The sequence below is a fragment of the Physcomitrium patens genome, chromosome 9 (genome assembly GCF_059467195.1).
Source record: "Physcomitrium patens ecotype Gransden chromosome 9, ASM5946719v1, whole genome shotgun sequence".
Taxonomy (NCBI): Eukaryota; Viridiplantae; Streptophyta; class Bryopsida; order Funariales; family Funariaceae; genus Physcomitrium; species Physcomitrium patens.
Genome location: NC_143418.1, coordinates 1,787,316 through 1,805,807, shown reverse-complemented (window position 1 = coordinate 1,805,807; position 18,492 = coordinate 1,787,316). Strand labels below are relative to the sequence as shown.

Below are 18,492 nucleotides of genomic sequence, written 5' to 3'. Positions count from 1 at the left end.
GTAAAGTTTTTTTATAATAATATAATATATTCTTCTATATAATAAATGCCTTTCTTTTGAAATTACAGATATCGACAACTTGATACTTTTGACTTTTCAAAAGTTGATAATCTTGTGGCAAAAGATTTAGCAAATCATTTATTTGGTATATATACAACAATAAAGGTGCAACTAAAAGAGGCTCAAGAACAAAAAAAAATAACACAGATGCTTATTATAAAAGACAACCTCATTTCTATATTGGTGATAAGATATAGTAACTTCATTATAATATTAAAATTATTTATCCTTGTAAAAAATTAGATTATGATAGACTTAAAATATTTTCTATTTATGAATAAGTCAATCCGGATACTTATCAATTACATCTATTAGAGTCTATAAAAATACATCTTATATCTCACAAGTCTCATTTAGAGCCATATAAGATAGTGAATATCTTAAAAAGAAGACAAATACCATTGCCTCTTATATAAGTGGATAATAATCAAGAATTCAAGCTGGAAGAAGTCTTAGTCTCAAGGCGACATCGACATAGGTTAGAATATCATATTCACTGGCTGTCAAGGACAAGAAATCGATGAAGAAACAATTCAGACAAGTGAGCCTTCATTCAAAGAGAGGTAACAAAATATATATAAACAAGTATGTATATTGAAAGAGAAATTGGAATGGCTATTGCCAAAAGACAAGAAAACTAAAGACCCTTGGAACTAGACTAGAAGCAAGAAAGGAGTTGACAAAAGTGAAGAAGCCTTCACTCTTGTCTCTATATATACAATCTAACTAGGGACTACATGGCGACGTTCTATAGGACCTCCAATATGTGTTGACTTTGTAGAATACATGCCTTAACTTACAAGGCAAGTTTTTCTACGTGTGGGCCACATAGTTAGCTTGATCTTCAAGCTAACAACATGTGTGGCACATGGCCAACTTGTTGACCATGTTTCTAATCCAAAAAGTGAATTAAAGACATCTATGAAGTCAAAGCAGCGTCTATGAAGCTTCTAGGAAGCTTTCATATTAAATACTATAGAATTAACTTACTTTTATCTACTTTTATTTACTTCTACCTATTTATATATGTAATTACTAGCTTACATGATTATGTCCGTGATATTATCCCCCCTTTTAGGGACGAGTTCCACGAGGAGTGGTCATCATATGTTGAAAAAATCTATGATGCGACAAATTATATTCGCCACATACTCTAATCTTTGTTCTCTTCGAAGATGATTGATAGGGCCTCTTAACCATCGGTAGTGTCCCATATCAGGGCGGGAAGACCACCCAATTATTTGATCATTGTTGAGGCCTTCGTAACTTCCTTCGAATAGAATATTTGGAACACCATCAGGAGTTGTTCCTACCTCTAGCACAATCACCAAACATCGGGAGTCCCTTCCCAAATCGTGATACCAAATGCGTTGTATCTTGCCATCTATTCAAGGAAGAACATGTCGTTGTTGAAGATCTTCATCTCGATTGCGTCGTCTTGAAGGTTGTGACAATCATAATGTCTCATCTGACAAGTTAGCAAATGAAGGCTCTTGAGTCGAATCCGCTTGTTGTTTGTTCTCCATCTCCTGAGCGTCACTACTAAAAAGAAGCTAGGAACAAGAATTGAAAGTGGAATGTTATCTTGCCTAGATGTTGTTTCTTTTATAAAGAAGATTTTCATCTTGATTTTGATGGATGTCGTCGATAAAAAGCCTCCACCGCCTTTGCTGCATTTACAAGATTCTTTATTGGCTCACATGTGCATTCACTAATACTATATCCGTGCCAATGGACAAGATATTCTAATTTATTTCGGCACCGCCTTGAATCTAAGACTTCTTCTACTTCAAACTCTTCATTATTGTCCACTTCTATAGGAGGAGGTAAAACTTGTCATCTTCTTGGTATGTCCACTATCTTGTATGGTTCAAGAAGAGACACGTGGAATACTGGATGGATTTTCATTGACTCCCGTAGATGTAAATGATATGCAACTGGATTAATTTGTGCAGAAATAGAAAATGGTCACAGCCTTCGATAGTCCAACTTGTCACAAGGACGAGTGATCTTGATATTGTGATGAAGTAGTCATACCTTATCACCGAAGATGAATGATGGTTGTTCCTTTCGATAGACATCCGCATTGACTTTTTTTTGTTCTTGAGCCTCTTTTAACTACGCCTTCATCGTTGCATGTAGCTCTGATAAATGAATTGCCAAATCTTTCGCAACAGGATTATCAACTTTTGAAAAGTCAAAAGTATCAAGTCGTGGATGATAATCATAATTAGTAAACAAAGGTGTTTGTTTTGTAGAAGAATATATCGTGTTATTGTAAGCAAACTCTGCCAATGGCAAAAGAGTTGTCCAATCATCTTATTGGTAATTAATGGTACATCTTAAATATTACTCCAAAACTTGATTAACACGCTCCGTTTGTCCATCAATTTGAGGATGGAATGCCGAAGATAGTTTAATATCCACTTTAAGAATCTTGAAAAGAGTCTGTCAAAATCTTGATACAAATTGAGTTTCCCTATCTGATATAATATCCTTGGATAATCCATGATAGCGATAGATATTGTCAAGAAAGAGCTTAGCTATTTCTTCACCTATGATAGATTTTGTACATGGTACAAAATGTGCCATCTTGGTAAAACGATCTACTATCACGAATATAGAGTCATAAGAACCTGAGATTGGAAGATCCATGATGAAGTCCATAGAAACAGAAGACCATGGTTGTTCTAGAATGGGTAATGGTTGAAGAAGTCCAAAAGGTCGATGATGAGGAATTTTTGATCTTAAGCAAACATCACATGATTGTACAAAGTCTTTAAATGCCTTCTACATTTGAAGCCACCAAAAATCCCTAGATATCAGCTCTAAAGTCTTATTATATCCAAAATGTCATGCTGCTGGGAAGTCGTGACGAGCTTGAAGAACATGTAAACGTGCTTCTCTTTCTGGAACATATAGGCATCCTTCAAAATAGAGTAGGTTATTCTTGAATTCAAATTTAGAGGGATCATGAGATTTAGAAGAATTATTCTTAATATCATGAACAAGAGGGTCTGAAGGCATATTTAACTGGACTTGTTTAAGAAAAGTTAAATCAACAGTCAATGTTGATTTTATTGCTCGAAGATGAAATTGCTCCGGCTTCAAGAGAACCGTTATTTGTTGCTCAAAAGCTGCATGTCTTTCTTTTGGTACAAGATAAGAACGTCTAGACAAGGCATCGGACAAACCTTGTTGTTTTCCTGGCCGATAAGTGATGATGAACTTGAATCTTGATAAAGACATGCTCCATTGAGCTTGGCAACGATTGAATATGCATGCTGACATGAAATATTCAAGGTTCTTGTGATTCGTATACACATTGACTGGACTGGAAGCACCTTCTAGATAATGACACCATTCTTGAAAAGAATCCACAGTTGCAAGAAGTTCTTTGTCGTAGATCTCATAATTGATTTCTGCTGCTGAGAATTTTCTTGAATGAAAGGCTACTGAATGAAGTTTGTCATCTGTTCCTATTTGTGATAAAACCACACCCAGAGCAAAGTCTGATGTATCTATTTCTATAAAGAATGCTTTCGAAAAATCAACACGATACAAGATTGGTGCAAAAACAAACGCTGTCTTCAAAGATTTAAAAGCAACTTTTGCTTCTTGATTCCATTAGAGTTTGTCTTTACAAGTCAAACGTATAAGTGGAGCTGCAACTCGAGAGAAGTCTTTGATGAAGATCCGATAGTAGTTGGTAAATCTCAAAAAATATTGGACATCTCTTCCCGTTTTTGGGATCTTCCAATAGTTTGAACTTTCTTAAGATCCATCATAAGTCCATCATTTGAAATGATGTAATCTAAGAAATCGACTTGAGTAGTGTGGAATACACACTTTTTTATCTTGGCATAGAGTCCTATATCTCTTCATTTTTGTAACACACGATGAATATGAAGTTCATATTCTTCTAAATTCTTAGAATAGATCAAGATGTCGTCTAGATAACAGACCACAAAATCGTCTAAAAACTCTCGAAAAACATCATTCATTAGATGTTAAAAAGCTGCAAGTGCATTTATAAGTCCAAAAGGCATGACGTTGTATTCAAAATGTCCATACTTAGTTCGAAACGCAGTCTTCCATTCATCTCCTTCTTTGATGCGTACTAGATTGTATGCTCTCCGAAGATCTATTTTTGTATAGATCTTAGCTTGATTCAGCTGATCAAGAAGTCCAGATATTAAAGATAGTGGATACCTATTCTTGATGGTAATCTTATTGAGTCCTCGATAATCAACACACATCCGCAATGATCCATCTTTTTTCTTCACAAATAGAATTGGAACTCCTGCCAAAGATTTAGAATGGCGTATGAAATTCTTGGCTAGATTTTCTTCAATATACTCCTTGAGTTCAGCCAGTTCATTTTGTGATAAACTGTAGATTGGTCTGAATGGCAGTTGTGCTCCTTCTTGAAGGTCAATTGAGCAATAATAGGGACAATGTTTTGGGAGTGTATCCGCATTCTTTTTTTCAAATACATCTTGAAATTCTTGATATTGGCTTGGAATGCCACTTGAAGTCTTTTCACCAGTAGAAATGAGTGTGGCATAAATAATATATGGTGATTCTTTCATAGCAGCATGCAAAAAAGCTTTTGTACCTATAAATACGGGTTTAATTGAACTGGACTTATGACTTTCTACTTGATTAACTATAGTGTTAGTTATACTTTTAGAGAAAGTAAGAGTTCGAGAAATCCAATCTATTTGAGGGTTGTATTTTTCTAACCATGATAAACCTAAAATGACTCGATTAGAGGGAGATCTAATGATATTAAATACTACAAAACTATTATGACCTTTGATTATTACTTCTATAGGAAGGGTTTTGTGAGTAATATCTCCAGAAGACAATGGACGACCATCTATGACTTCTACATGAACAGGTTTAGATTCCTTTACTAAAGATATGCTATGTCTTTTAGTAAATTCTTCATCTAAAAAACACGCTGAGGCTCCTGAATCTAACAAGGCAAAGATTTTGTAATGTTTAGGTCCTAAAATAACATTTAATGTAAAACAAGGAGAGGGCTCTGAGGAGAGAATAGGACCTTTATTAGATGTTGTGCAAGGTTCCAGCCACACGGTCCCTATTATAGCTAGACAAATTCATTTTCTGACATATTGTCTTCTTTCCTAGCCATACTCCTCATTTTGTGATTGCGTCGTTTCTTTGGACAATGTTGAGCAATGTGCTTTGGTTCTCTACAATATAAACATAATCCTTCTTGACGAAGATGAGTCTTTTCTTGCTCAGTAAGAGGTTTGAAACGTATTGCATCAATTTGCATATCCTCTACTTTCGAATGTATGTGTTGAAGAGGAGTTGGTGTTGCCATTGAATTATAGTAACGTTGAGGTCTACTTGTACAGTTCTTAGATCGGAATTCAAAAAGGCGATTGTCACACTTCACATCAAAGTCAAGTGCTTGACTCAATGTTTGATGATCAAATAAGTTGAGCATTAATTTTTTTATCTCAAATTATAGTTCGTAGAAAAATTGGCTAATAAGTGCAGTATCATCCCACTTGATATCAGTGACAAGTTGTCAAAATTGTGAAGCATATAATGTGACTGATCGATTGCCTTGTCGTAAAATATGGATCTTATTGGTTGCAACACGAATTGCATTATGTTCTCCATACATGGATCGAAACTCCACCAAAAAAGCCTCTAGATTATCCAATATTGGATCTCGTCGTTCAAGAAAAGATGAAAACCACGATAGTGCTGAACCTGAAAGAAGTGTACCAATGAATCTAACTTGAGATCTTGGAGTCGGATAGCTTTGGGGTTGAAGTTCAATCACAAGTTACACTTGATTGATAAATCCTCGAAACTTGGATCTAGTGCCATCAAACTTCTCGGATAGGGTAATTCTTAGTTCTCTAACATTTGAAGGGCGTTCTACCATAAGAAAAAGGACATGGTTTGGTGCAGATGTTGAAGCAGCTCCAACCATTTCTATATCTTCACTTCCTGCCAATCTTGTTGCTCCTTGTGGTGGTAAATTGAGTTGATGCATTGCAAGCATTAACTCCCTCAATTACTCTTGTATTTGTGCCATTGCACTCTTCATTTCAATAAGTTCTGCCATGATAATACTTAGAAGAGAGAAGATATCTAATATCGCTCAAGACAAATAGAAGAGAGGACTTGAGAACAAAGAAAATATTAAGGACAATATCAGTTTACAAGAGGATAAACCGCAACTTCTAATATGCTTATGTCTTATCAAGAAAAAGGGGTAATCTACTCTTAATCAAGATTAGACTAAGCTTTGATATTATAGGTGTACTCTTGGTAATCTGTCAAGGACAAGAAATCGATGAAGAAACAATTCAGACAAGTGAGCCTTCATTCAAAGAGAGGTAACAAAATATATATAAACAAGTATATATATTGAAAGAGAAATTGGAATGGCTATTGCCAAAAGACAAGAAAACTAAAGACCCTTGGAACTAGACTAGAAGCAAGAAAGGAGTTGACAAAAGTGAAGAAGCCTTCACTCTTGTCTCTATATATACAATCTAACTAGAGACTACATGGCGACGTTCTATAGGACCTCCAATATGTGTTGACTTTGTAGAACACATGCCTTAACTTACAAGGCAAGTTTTTCTACGTGTGGGCCACATAGTTAGCTTGATCTTCAAGCTAACAACATGTGTGGCACATGGCCAACTTGTTGACCATGTTTCTAATCCAAAAAGTGAATTAAAGACATCTATGAAGTCAAAGCAGCGTCTATGAAGCTTCTAGGAAGCTTTCATATTAAATACTATAGAATTAACTTACTTTTATCTACTTTTATTTACTTCTACCTATTTATATATGTAATTTCGAGCTTACATGATTATGTCCGTGACATTGGCATAGATAAGATATTAGCAAATACAAATAGGAACCAACAAAAAATCTTACAAATACAATAAAAAAGATCAAAGCTTTTCATTAAAAACATCTTACAAATACAATAAAAGAGATCAAAGGTTTTCATTAAAAACATCTATTACAACCAAGATGAAGGATGGCAAATCTTTACTATAAAAAAAACACAATTTATGAAAGATTGCATTCTACCTTCTATCCTTATTTGTAATTTTTATATAATTATGGCATTAAGCACATGAAGAACCAACAGCTAGCGAATTCAATTGAAGAGCCATCATTTACTAACTTATTGGATGAAATATTGTGATTATTATAACTTTCAAGACAACATAATAGGAATGAAGAACTTTAAGAATGACATGTTCTTTCTTAAATAGATAGCTAGATATAATGTGTTTGGTATCATGACCTAAGAAGAGACTCTTGATGTTTCTTGATTTTATTGGAGGTAGGCATGACTCTTGATGGTGTTATAAATATTTTGTTTGAAAGAAATTATGAAGATTTCAACAATGATTAAATCATAAGGTAGTCTTTTCACCTTGAAATAAAAAATTATAGATGGTTGAGAGGACCTATCAACTACCTTTGAAGAGAATGAAGATCAAAGTACATGATAAATACAATTTGCTACATCTTAATCTTCTTCAACATGTGATCACCACTCCTTGTGGAACTTGATTCTAAAAGGAAGAATAATGTCGTGGATATATATATATATATATTTTTTAATTTTTATCTAGATAATATGAATAGATAAAAGTAAGTAAAAATAAATTAATTTCATAATACGTTTTAGAAAAGTTTTTTCGAAGCTTCTTTGATGTTGTTTTTAACTTTATATGTGTTTGTAGTTGATTGGTGGATTGGAAACTTGATCAACAAACTAACCATATGCCACATGTGTTGGTAGCTTATAAAACAAGCTAACCATGTGGCATTTATATAGAAAACTTGCTTTGCAAGTTAAGATATATATCATGCAAAGTCAATACATTTTTGGAAGTCCTATAGAATGTTGTCACATAGATCCTAGGTAAATAGTATATATAGAGACAAGAGTGAAGCCTTCTTTACTCTTATCAACTCCTTTCTTGCTTCTAGTCTAGTTTCAAGAGTCTCTAATTTCCTTGTGTTTTTGCAATAGCCATTCCAGTTTCTTTTTTAATATATATACTTTTTTATTTTTAATTTGTCATTTTTCTTTGAGAGAGCCTCATTTTATTATTTGCTTTCATCAAGTTCTTGTCCTTGACATTCATCTTGTGAAGCATATAAGCTCTTATAAAAATAGAGTTGATTGTATTTAAATTCAAACTTAGAAGTATTATGAGATTTGAAAGAATTAATTTGAATATCACAAATGAGAGGATCTAAAGATATACTTGATTAGACTTAGTCTAAAAAGATTGAATCAACAATTAATATTGACTTTATTACTCAAAGATGAAATTGATTTAACTTAAAAGATTACTTTTTAATGATCAAAATTTACAACTATTTCTTTAGGTATAAGATAAGAAAATCTAAAAAAGACATCTTATAAACCTTCTAATTTTTTTACCTAATAAGTGATATTGAATACAAATCTTGACAAGAACATATTTTAATAAGCTTGTCAATAATTCAAAATACATGTGAATATAAAATATTTAAGGTTTTTATCAATTATAAAAATTATTATTAAATCAAAAGCATCTTCCAAATAATAATAATATTTTTATAATAAATTTATAATTAAAAAAATTCTTTATGATGGATCTTATAATTAATCTCAATGGTTGAAAATTTTCTTAAATAAAAAGCTATTGGATGAAGTTTTTCATTTGATCCCATTTGTGATAATATAACATCCAAGATAAAGTCTTATGCATTTTTTTCCATAAAAAATGCTTTAAAAAAGTTGATGTAATATAAGATTAATATAAAAATAAAAATTATCTTCAAAGATTTAAATACTCTTATAAGTTATTTATTCTCCTTAAGCTTGTATTTACATGTTAAACATATACATGGAGGTACAACTTAAGAAAAAAAAATAATAAAAATTTAATTATAATTAGAAAATTTTAAAATTTATTGAATGTTTTTTTTATTTTTCTTAGAATCTTTCAATCTATTATAGTCTAAACTTTTTAGGATCCACCATAAGGTCATCATTTAAAATGATGTATTATAAGAAGTCAACTTGAATAGTGTAAAATACACACTTTTTATTGTGACATACAATTTGGCATCTTTAAGCTTTTGTAACATAGGAAAAATTAGAAGTGTATATTTTTATGTATTCTTAGAGTAGATTAAAATATTTTCTAAATAATAATCAATAAAATTATTCCAAAAATCTCAAAAAAATATTATTTATAAGATATTATAAATTAGCTAGTGCATTTGAAAGTCCAAAAGAGATAAAATTATATTCAAAATATTTGTACATCATTTGAAATGTAATATTCTATTCATCTTATTCTTTAATGCATATCATATTGTATGTTTTTTGTTGATCTATATTTTTTATAGATTTTTTTTTGATTCAATTGATTAAAAAGTTTGAATATAAAAGATAAAGATTACTTATTTTTTATGGTAATCTTAGTAAGACCTTGACAATTGATACAAATTTGTAATGATCTATCTTTTTTCTTTACCAATAAGATAGAAGCTCTTATTGAAGATTTTAAATGGTGTATATAATTTTTGGCTAAGTTTTCATCAATGTACTCTTTAAATTTGATTAATTCATTTTGTAATAAATTTTAAACTGGTTCAAAAGATGGTTGAAATCTATCTCAAAAATCAATTGAATAATCATAAGAATAATGTTTAGAAAGATCATTAATATTATTCTTCTAAAAAATATCTTAACAATCTTGAAACATACTTGAAATGCTACTTGAAGACTTTCTACTATTATAAATGGATGTAGCATATATAACAAAAGATGACTCTATTTTATAGCATTAATGAAAGCTCTAATACCTATAAATAAGGATTTGGTTGTATTTGACTTATTGCTTTTTATTTGGTTGATAAAAATCTTAATTTTACTTTAAAAATAATTAAGACTATAAGATATCTAATCAATTTAAGGATTATATTTTTTTAGCCACAATAAATATAAAATAAATAGATTAGATAGAGATCTAATAATATTAAATATCAATAAGCTACTAAGACCATTTATTGCAATTGTTTTAGGGAGGATTTTATGGCTAATATCTTCAAAGATAATAAATAATCATCTATGACTTCTATTTATATAGATTTAATTTTTTAACTAAAAACATGGTATATCTTTTAATAAATTATTTAATTAAAAAACAAATAAAGACTTACGAATCTAACAAGATAAAGGCTTTGTGATTTTTAGGTCTTAAATAAAAATATACTAAGAAACAAAGAAATAATTCTTTGAAGAGAATATGAACTTTATTAGGTATTGTATAAGATTCTAACTGCACAATCTCTATTATAATTGTATAAAGGCATTTTTTGACATATTAATTAAAAAAAAAATCATACTCCTTATTTTATAGTTGTGCCATTTCTTTTGAGAATGTAGAGTACAATACTTAGATTCTCTACAATATAAGCACAATTCTTCTTAATGATGAAAAGTCTTTTTTTGCTCAATAAGAGATATAAAACATATTGTATCAATTTGCTTGTTTTTTAGTTTCAAATGAATGTGTTAAAGAAGCACGAATATTATATTGAATTATAAAAATATTATGGCTTATTTATATAGCTCAAAGGTTAAAATTCAAAAAGCAAATTGACTCACTTCACAGCAAAGTCTTTTGCTTCATTCAAAGTTTGAGGATTATATAAGTTCAACATAATTTTTTTATTTCATATTGTAATCTATAAAAAAATTGATTAAAAAATGTAATATTATTCCACTTAATAGCAATTACAAGTTTTTTAAATTATTAAGAATTATTAATTAATTTTTCTTATAAAAAATTACAAATCTTGTTGATTGTAACACAAATTGTATCATTTTTTTTATACATAAATCAAAACTCTATCAAAAAAGATTCCAAATTATCTAATATTAGATCATATTATTCAAAAAAATATAATAAACATGATAAATCAAATCTTAAAAGTTATATTTTAATAAATTTGATTTATAATCTTGGATTTAGATAACTTTGAAGTAGAAGTTCAATCACTAGTTGTACTTGATTGATGAATATTTGAAACTTTAATCTTGTGCTATCAAACTTTTCAAATAAAGAAACTCTTTGTTCTCTAATACTTGAACAATGTTCTTTCATTTGAAAAGTATTATGATTTGTTGTAGATATTAAAGCAATTCCAATCATCTTCATATCTTCACTTATTGCCAATCTTGTTGCTCTTTGTAGTGGTAAATTGAATTGATGTGTAAAAAATATTGACTCTCTCATTTGCTCTTGCATTTGTGATATTACACTCTTCATTTCAAGAAATTCTATTATTATAATACAATAAAAAATAAAAAATATCAAATGTCACTCAAGATAAGTAGAAAAAAAGATTTGAGGACAAAGAAAATTCTAAAAACAATATCAATTTTGAAGTGAATAATCCAAAAATTTTAATATGCTTATATTTTATTAAAATATATATATATATATAATCCACTTTTAATTAAGAAATGATAAAGCTTTGATATTATAAGTATATTTAATTAATATATCAAAAATAAGAATTTAAAGAATATAAATAAACATGTGAAACGTTTATTTAAAGAAAGATGAAAAAAATAAAGAAATATTGATATTTAAAGAAAAATTAAAACGATTATTATCAATTACTAAAAAACTTTAAATATTTAACACTAAACTAGAAATAAGAAAGGACTTGACAAGATTGAAGAAGGCATCACTCTAGTTTCTATATATACTATCTAACTAAGTATCTTGTCACAACATTCTAAAAAAACTCTAATATGTGTCCAACTTATAAGATATTGGTCTAATTTGTAAGACAAGATTCTTATGTGTGTACCATATATTCAACTTTTATCAAAAGCGGCCAACATGTACAACATGTACCCCAACTTGTTGGCAAAGTTTTCAACCTATCAATTACTTATAGACATGTATAAATGCAACCCACGTTTATAAAGCTTCCAAGAAATTATTTTACAAGATATTATCAAATTTATCTACTTTTACATACTTCTACTTACTCATATTATCTTAATAATTATTAGAGTAAATATATATGTTCGTAATAATAAGATTGCAATAATATATTTGTATGTATATTTCTTTTTATTGATTTAAAAAATAATATATTTTAAAAAATATTATTTTAATTTTAATCTTCTATTTATTAGTATTTTTTACAATAGATATAAATGTAGATTATTAAAAATTAATCAAAAGATCTTAAAAATAAAATTATTTGATTAATGTATATTTTATTGTAAAGGAAAAAAATTATCAAATATATATTTAATTATTTAATGAAAAAAAAGTGTATAATTTCTATTATTATGCCATATTATTATCCCATATAAATTATAATTTTTTAAAAAAAATTAATAATAGTATTATTAAAAGACTAGTCCATTATAACCAATTTTAATATTTTTTCTAATAGTAACAAAAGTAGTAATCAAAGTATTCATTGTAAAAAATCTGCACCCTAACTTATTTTTATTGATTTTAAAAATTACTTCAATTAATTGTAGTCTTATTTAGCAAAACTTTTTATATAACTATTTTTAAAGTTAAGTACACTAAATTAAGATTTTAAAACCAATTAATATACTTATAAAGATAAAATTATGTTAGTTCTAACATATCTTTTTAGTTTCTATTGAAATTTTCATCAATACTCATTCAATTATTCTAGTTTTGTTGATTTTTTTTTTTTTTTTAAATCACTATTTTCTAACATCAAAAGTCAAATATTTTATAAGATTATATATATATATATATATATTTAACCATCTTCTAATATAAGTAGATTTGTTTTTATAGAAATAAGTATTAAAACAAAATGTATTTTTATATATGTTATTTAATTATTTTTAAAATTTTATTTTAAGAACAATTAAATTTTTATAAGTGATTTTTTTTTTTTTTTTTTTTTTTTTTTTTTTTTTACACATAAGTGATTAAGTAAGGACACATCACTAATTGTAAACTAGATAAAATAAAATAAACTAAAGACACATTACTAAGATAAACAAAAGAACAATACAATGAATTAGAGATAAAGAAGAGAATTTTTTTTTGTGCCGAATGGCACAAATTTCCACTAGTATTTAATAAGACACTTATTTTTGTAGAAAATGCTTAAATAAATTTTCTCTTAGTTTAAATTTAGCAATAAAAGTCTAAAGAATGAAAATTGTTTTTAAAAAAAGTAGTCTTTACTTATTTTATTATCATAAAAATAAAAATATTATAATAAGTGTGTATGAAAGTATGTTTTTCTGTCATTAATAAAAATTTTATATAGCGCCATTTTTATGCATAAGTATGTATGTATGTATATATATATATATATATATATATATATATATACATATATATATCTATATACTTTAGCAACTTCCAATAGCTAAAAGAAATTGAATTTTATGCACAATTTTTCTAAACAAAGAGAAATCAATAGAATTGTCATAAGACCTTTCTGAAGCATTGGTTGAAAATGAACTATTTAAAAGAATAATCTTTTAATTTGATTAAATTTAGTAAAATAAATATAATTTATAATTATCTCATTATGCATACATATTTTATACTTTTAATATATATATATATATATAGATATATATAAAGTATTTTTTAAAAGTATATTTGAATCATTTACAAAGTCCTTTATGTTATGTATAAAATTATTTTTGAATATAAAAATTATTTTTGAATATTACAATAAAAAATATGCTTAATTCTCTATAAAACTATATATATTATTATAAAAGTTTGATAATACATAGAAATAATAATAAATCTCATATATTAAAATGAATCCACATATTATTTAAAATTTTACTTGATTATAAAATAAAGAAGTAGATTCTTTCAATACAATTGTTTTCTAGGTACAAAGATGAATGTATTAATATAATAAGACTGGTAAAGTAAAGATGACATATGAAAAATATATATATATATATATATATATATATATATATATGATTCAATTAAATTAAATAAAAAAATAATTTTAGGTCATCTTGATGGTCTTGAAGAACACAACTATGATTAACACTCAAAACAATTGTAAAAAAATACTCCATTAGAAGGATTACATTGATCAAATCAACCTATTGTCATTAAAATTATTTTTAAACTAACAAGATAACTTCTTCTTCTCTACATCATATGTTATGACATTCTTCAAGAGAAGCCTTGTAAAAAATCTTGTTACTCTAATGCCTACAAAAATCTCAGTCATCTTTCTCCTCTAATACCTTTCTCCAAATCTTTCAGTGTGTTATTATAAGAGAAATGTTCAAAATACTCACCAATTTACTAAATGGACCCATCCTATCATAACCATCACTAGAAAAATGAATCATCTCCAAAAGCATCATTACAATTATGGCCCTTATCTCGACTTCCTAGCTACTGCTCCCTTAATTCCAACCTTCTTCATCCAGACCCATGTTCCAAATAGGGTGTATCAATTTAGTAAATGGGTGGGTCATTTTAACATTTTTCTGTTTTAACTATTATATTATTAACAAACTCTCCCATCCCATTGCACCATTACATTAATAACAAAGATGTCCACAGTTTCTTGTGCTTCAAGGAAAATTCTTGTGCTTGAACGCAAAAAAGGAGAGGAATAGCGAAGAAAATGGCGAGGGCCCTCCGCCATCTTGGGTTTTGGGATTTCCCGACATGGGTGTTGCAAATTCTTTGATGTAGCGTTGAAAGAGATGATCGGAAGCACTTCATGCAAGAGTTTCAGTGGCGGATTGTTACACAAACATTTCTTAGTCGGGAAATCACAGCAGACCTTTAACGAGGTTAAGAATGGTTTGTTGCCTTGTCCTCCACGAATCTGCCTTGAGTGAATCTTTCAAACAGGAATTTTTTATATCGTTAGCTGTAGAACCTCTTTACTTGTGCAATCAGAAACACAGGGTATAACATTAGGGCGTGGGTGTGGAGAGAGTTGGGAGTAGGGCACTGTTGGTTTGTTTGTTGTGAAATCAGAAAACTGTGGGTTGATTGCAGCTGGGTGTCTCTCAGTTGCCATCGTGGAGTCAGCGAGCACGCTTTTGTGTATCTCTGCGCGGAGTTTTCTTTTGGAAGCGGCTAAAGTATATCAGCGTGGTCGATAGGGCTGACTCGTTTTCTGTAGTCATGGCTGGCAGAGGAGGAAAGAGATTCTCCTTTGGAGGAATGGGTAGTGCAGCTGCTTTCGGAGGTGGAGAGGGTAGCAGGGTTGTGGGAGATGGTTCTACTGCTCCAGAGTCATCGTCCAGGTGAATTTTGCTTCCTCATGATAGATTCATGGTCATTTGTGCATTTATTTCCTGGTTTAGGTCAATTCGAGGTCATTCTTGTTCTGCATCGTAGATTCGCGCATGTAAGTTCATAGAATTTTGTCAGCAGCACCCTCTTCATTTATCCTGAGATGTGTATGAATTGTCAAGCAGACAGCATGAATACCGACAACCAGCGGCTACTAGAGAGCGTTTTGGGGAGGTAGAACACGAAGATGAAGATGTATCAGGTTCAGGTGCTGGTGGTAGTCAAGTGAGGCCATCAGGGGGTGGAGGTCGAGGTCGAGGCCGAGGCCGAGGTCGAGGGAGAAGGGATGCTATGGATTCAACGGAAGCTCTGGGGAGATGCATGTGAGTGTTAAATTCTGGTTTGCCTACATTGTCGATCGCTACCCAGATTGTTTGTAGGGTTTAGGTTTACACGACCAATTGCTCATCACATCTTGCCCTCACCCTTGTATCACAGCCTATTGCATGAAAAGGTCACACTTATTCTTTCTTTTACCAGGAGAAGAATTGGGCAGCCTGCTGTCTGTATTTACAACAGCGTTGACCGGCAATGTGGTCTTTCAGGATTTTAGTATCAAATGGTCATTAAGGTAATCGTGTCGCGGTTGGACATGCGAGAATGTTTAGTGGGTTATTCACGTTTTTCTCCTGTCTTGTGTGATTCCCAGGACTGCGATTCTAAGACATCGAGCCTCGGACTATGGACTAGAAATGCAGAACGATGGTTTCGTCTTAGTAGCTGATCTTTTAAAACTAAGCAAGAATACTGCAGCTGGTATTCCATTAAGTTCTCACAGCGTGGAAGATGTGCGCAAGGTGTCTTTCTTCTTCACTCGCGTGCACGCTCATGTGAAGTGCTGTGTTCCATGCTTCTACAGCTGTAGTGATCCATGGCTTGCAAATTGTTGCGTTACACAGTAGTAACTGTGCTTGACTACAACCATGGGTTGTTCAGGCTGTTGCAAGGGATGGGAAACGACGTTTTGGACTAAAAGAAGAGGATGGGCATCTTTACATCAGGGCAAATCAAGGTCATAGTATCAGGGTGAGTACATCTTTCTGGTGGGGCACACCATTATTCCTCGTGGTTTTATTGCTTGACGTTTTTCTTTATAGAGATTCCATGTGCTACGGCATAGATAAAAATAAAATTATCTCAGTAAAGTTGTCATGTTTGCCACAGCTTTTTGAGCTCCAGTACTAGATGATCGGATATAATTACCTCCAGCAAGAAGCGTTAAGAGAGTTTCTGCTTTGGCCTCTTTGTGAAGGGCGTCATTCTGCCAAACCATAATTGATCTTTGCCTCACTTTTGCAGACCGTGGAATCTGGACAACTTTTGTCGTTGGTTACATCTCCTTCACAAATTCCAGGTGATTTGCATAAATATTTTGAGACTTTTGTATTTAATAAGTCCCTTGAGCTTTCAACTAATCCTGTTTGGGTAATTTTCGTTGTTGGTAGCGACGCTTTAATCACTCTAATGTATTCAAACGTCGTTGACTTGCAAAACAATTAAGAGTAATCGTCTTAATGTTGCATCAATTATCTTAAAATTCTACGGATTGATTGAACTCTTAACTCGGGTATCGTGGAAAGTGGCGTCCACATCTTTGATATACTTATGAGACTTGAATTGTTTTTCTGTCGTTTAAATGATTGTTTTGACAATATTATATCTGAACCATCTGATGGAGTACTCTTATTTGTTTTGTCAGCTGTAACTAATTTCTTGTTCTTCTGAATGATAGTCTGTGTTCATGGCACGTACGAGAGATTTATGGACAGTATCTGGCAAGAAGGGTTAAAACGCATGAATCGAAATCATGTTCATTTTGCTACTGGCTTGCCTGAACAGGACGGTGTCATCAGTGGTAGGTTCCTACTGCAACTTGGGCAACTTCTTGTGGTTTGATTTATGTGTTGCAATATCACAAACGATCGAGAATGATCGTTTCTTGTGGGTGATATATCAGGGATGCGTGGATCTGCTCAGGTTCTCATATACCTGGATGTGGAGAAGGCTATGGAGGGTACGTGGATCTCAATAAACTATATAAACTATTGGCCTTTAATATACATGTGTAGGGTCCCAGACGGTGTTTTGCAGACTGGGCCTCTTGGTTTGCTTTTTAGAAAATGATATTAGCAGAATAGTTTAACGATCATTATAAACTATTCCCTTTTGCAGTGGTAGTTGCATCTGTTAGTGAACATTTCTGAAATTCTTCAATTACATTATTTAGTCATGCAACTGCCGCATTGGTGTGAGCCATTGAGCGGATGAATCCAATCACTCAAAGCATGTTTTGAACGGATACGTACCTGAAATGTGTGCAGATGGAATGAAGCTCTACGTTTCAGATAACAAAGTCGTTCTCACCGAAGGCTTTGATGGGGTGGTTCCGACTAAATATTTTAAGAATGTCGTCAAGAAGTTGCCTCGTGGCAGAGAGATGCCACTCCATCCATCAAGTAATCAGCCTAAGCCTCATGAGAATACTGCAGCAGATGTCTAGAAAACAGAGAACCCAGAATTGGTGATCAAAGAGGATGCCTATCAGAATGCCAGCAGCTCCCTTGCTTAATGTCTGATTATTTCTAGTGGTTTTTGTGGAATCAATTGCACCAAATGCCCTGAACTTATTGGAAGAATACACCAACTTTCTGGATTTAGTTATGTAAATGGGAGCAGATCGTTGAAACTCATGTTACATTATCGACCTGATTTATTAGGAGAGACAGCTATCAAAATAGTTTCTACAATCTTGTGATTTATTGAGCTTAAAACTAAAAAAAATAATTTGTTTATAATACGAGTAGATTTACTTGCTTTCAGAAATATTATTGGTATTTGGAGGTCATTGGTTGTATTTGGACAACCACATACCTGAAATGCATCATCATGAAGATTAGGTGGCATGTTTTCATCATCAACTGTAAATTAAATGGGTCCAAAACAGTTGATACTATTATTTTGATGAGAAAATAATTTAATGAATTGCTTCTTTTGAATATCATTCAGCATCAAAATACCTTAAACC

At 30.8% G+C, this 18,492-nt stretch overlaps 1 protein-coding gene across 3 annotated transcripts; it reads left to right on the top strand.

Moving 5' to 3' along the window:
- Window positions 1-14,751: 14,751 nt before the first annotated feature.
- LOC112286316 (uncharacterized) lies at window positions 14,752-18,262 on the top strand. Of its 3 annotated transcripts, none has more exons than XM_024528076.3 (9): window positions 14,752-14,966; window positions 15,295-15,418; window positions 15,593-15,790; window positions 16,117-16,264; window positions 16,404-16,493; window positions 16,767-16,821; window positions 17,200-17,322; window positions 17,425-17,481; window positions 17,789-18,262. In XM_024528076.3, exons 1-9 carry the CDS (start codon window positions 14,867-14,869, stop codon window positions 17,965-17,967), a joined length of 1,074 nt encoding a protein of 357 aa, XP_024383844.1. In that variant the 5' UTR covers window positions 14,752-14,866; the 3' UTR covers window positions 17,968-18,262. The 3 variants fall into 3 exon arrangements, with proteins under 3 accessions (XP_024383844.1, XP_024383842.1, XP_024383845.1); XM_024528074.3 differs by having other exon boundaries at window positions 14,760-14,966; window positions 15,168-15,418; XM_024528077.3 differs by having other exon boundaries at window positions 14,810-14,966; window positions 15,308-15,418.
- Window positions 18,263-18,492: the final 230 nt, after the last annotated feature.

What these genes read in the sequence shown, in the direction of transcription:
- LOC112286316 (XM_024528074.3), top strand. An exon ending in ATCTCCTTCACAAATTCCAG is followed by an intron (nt 16,822 to 17,199) that starts GTGATTTGCATA and finishes TCTGAATGATAG; the next exon opens with TCTGTGTTCATGGCACGTAC. An exon ending in TGTGGAGAAGGCTATGGAGG is followed by an intron (nt 17,482 to 17,788) that starts GTACGTGGATCT and finishes AAATGTGTGCAG; the next exon opens with ATGGAATGAAGCTCTACGTT.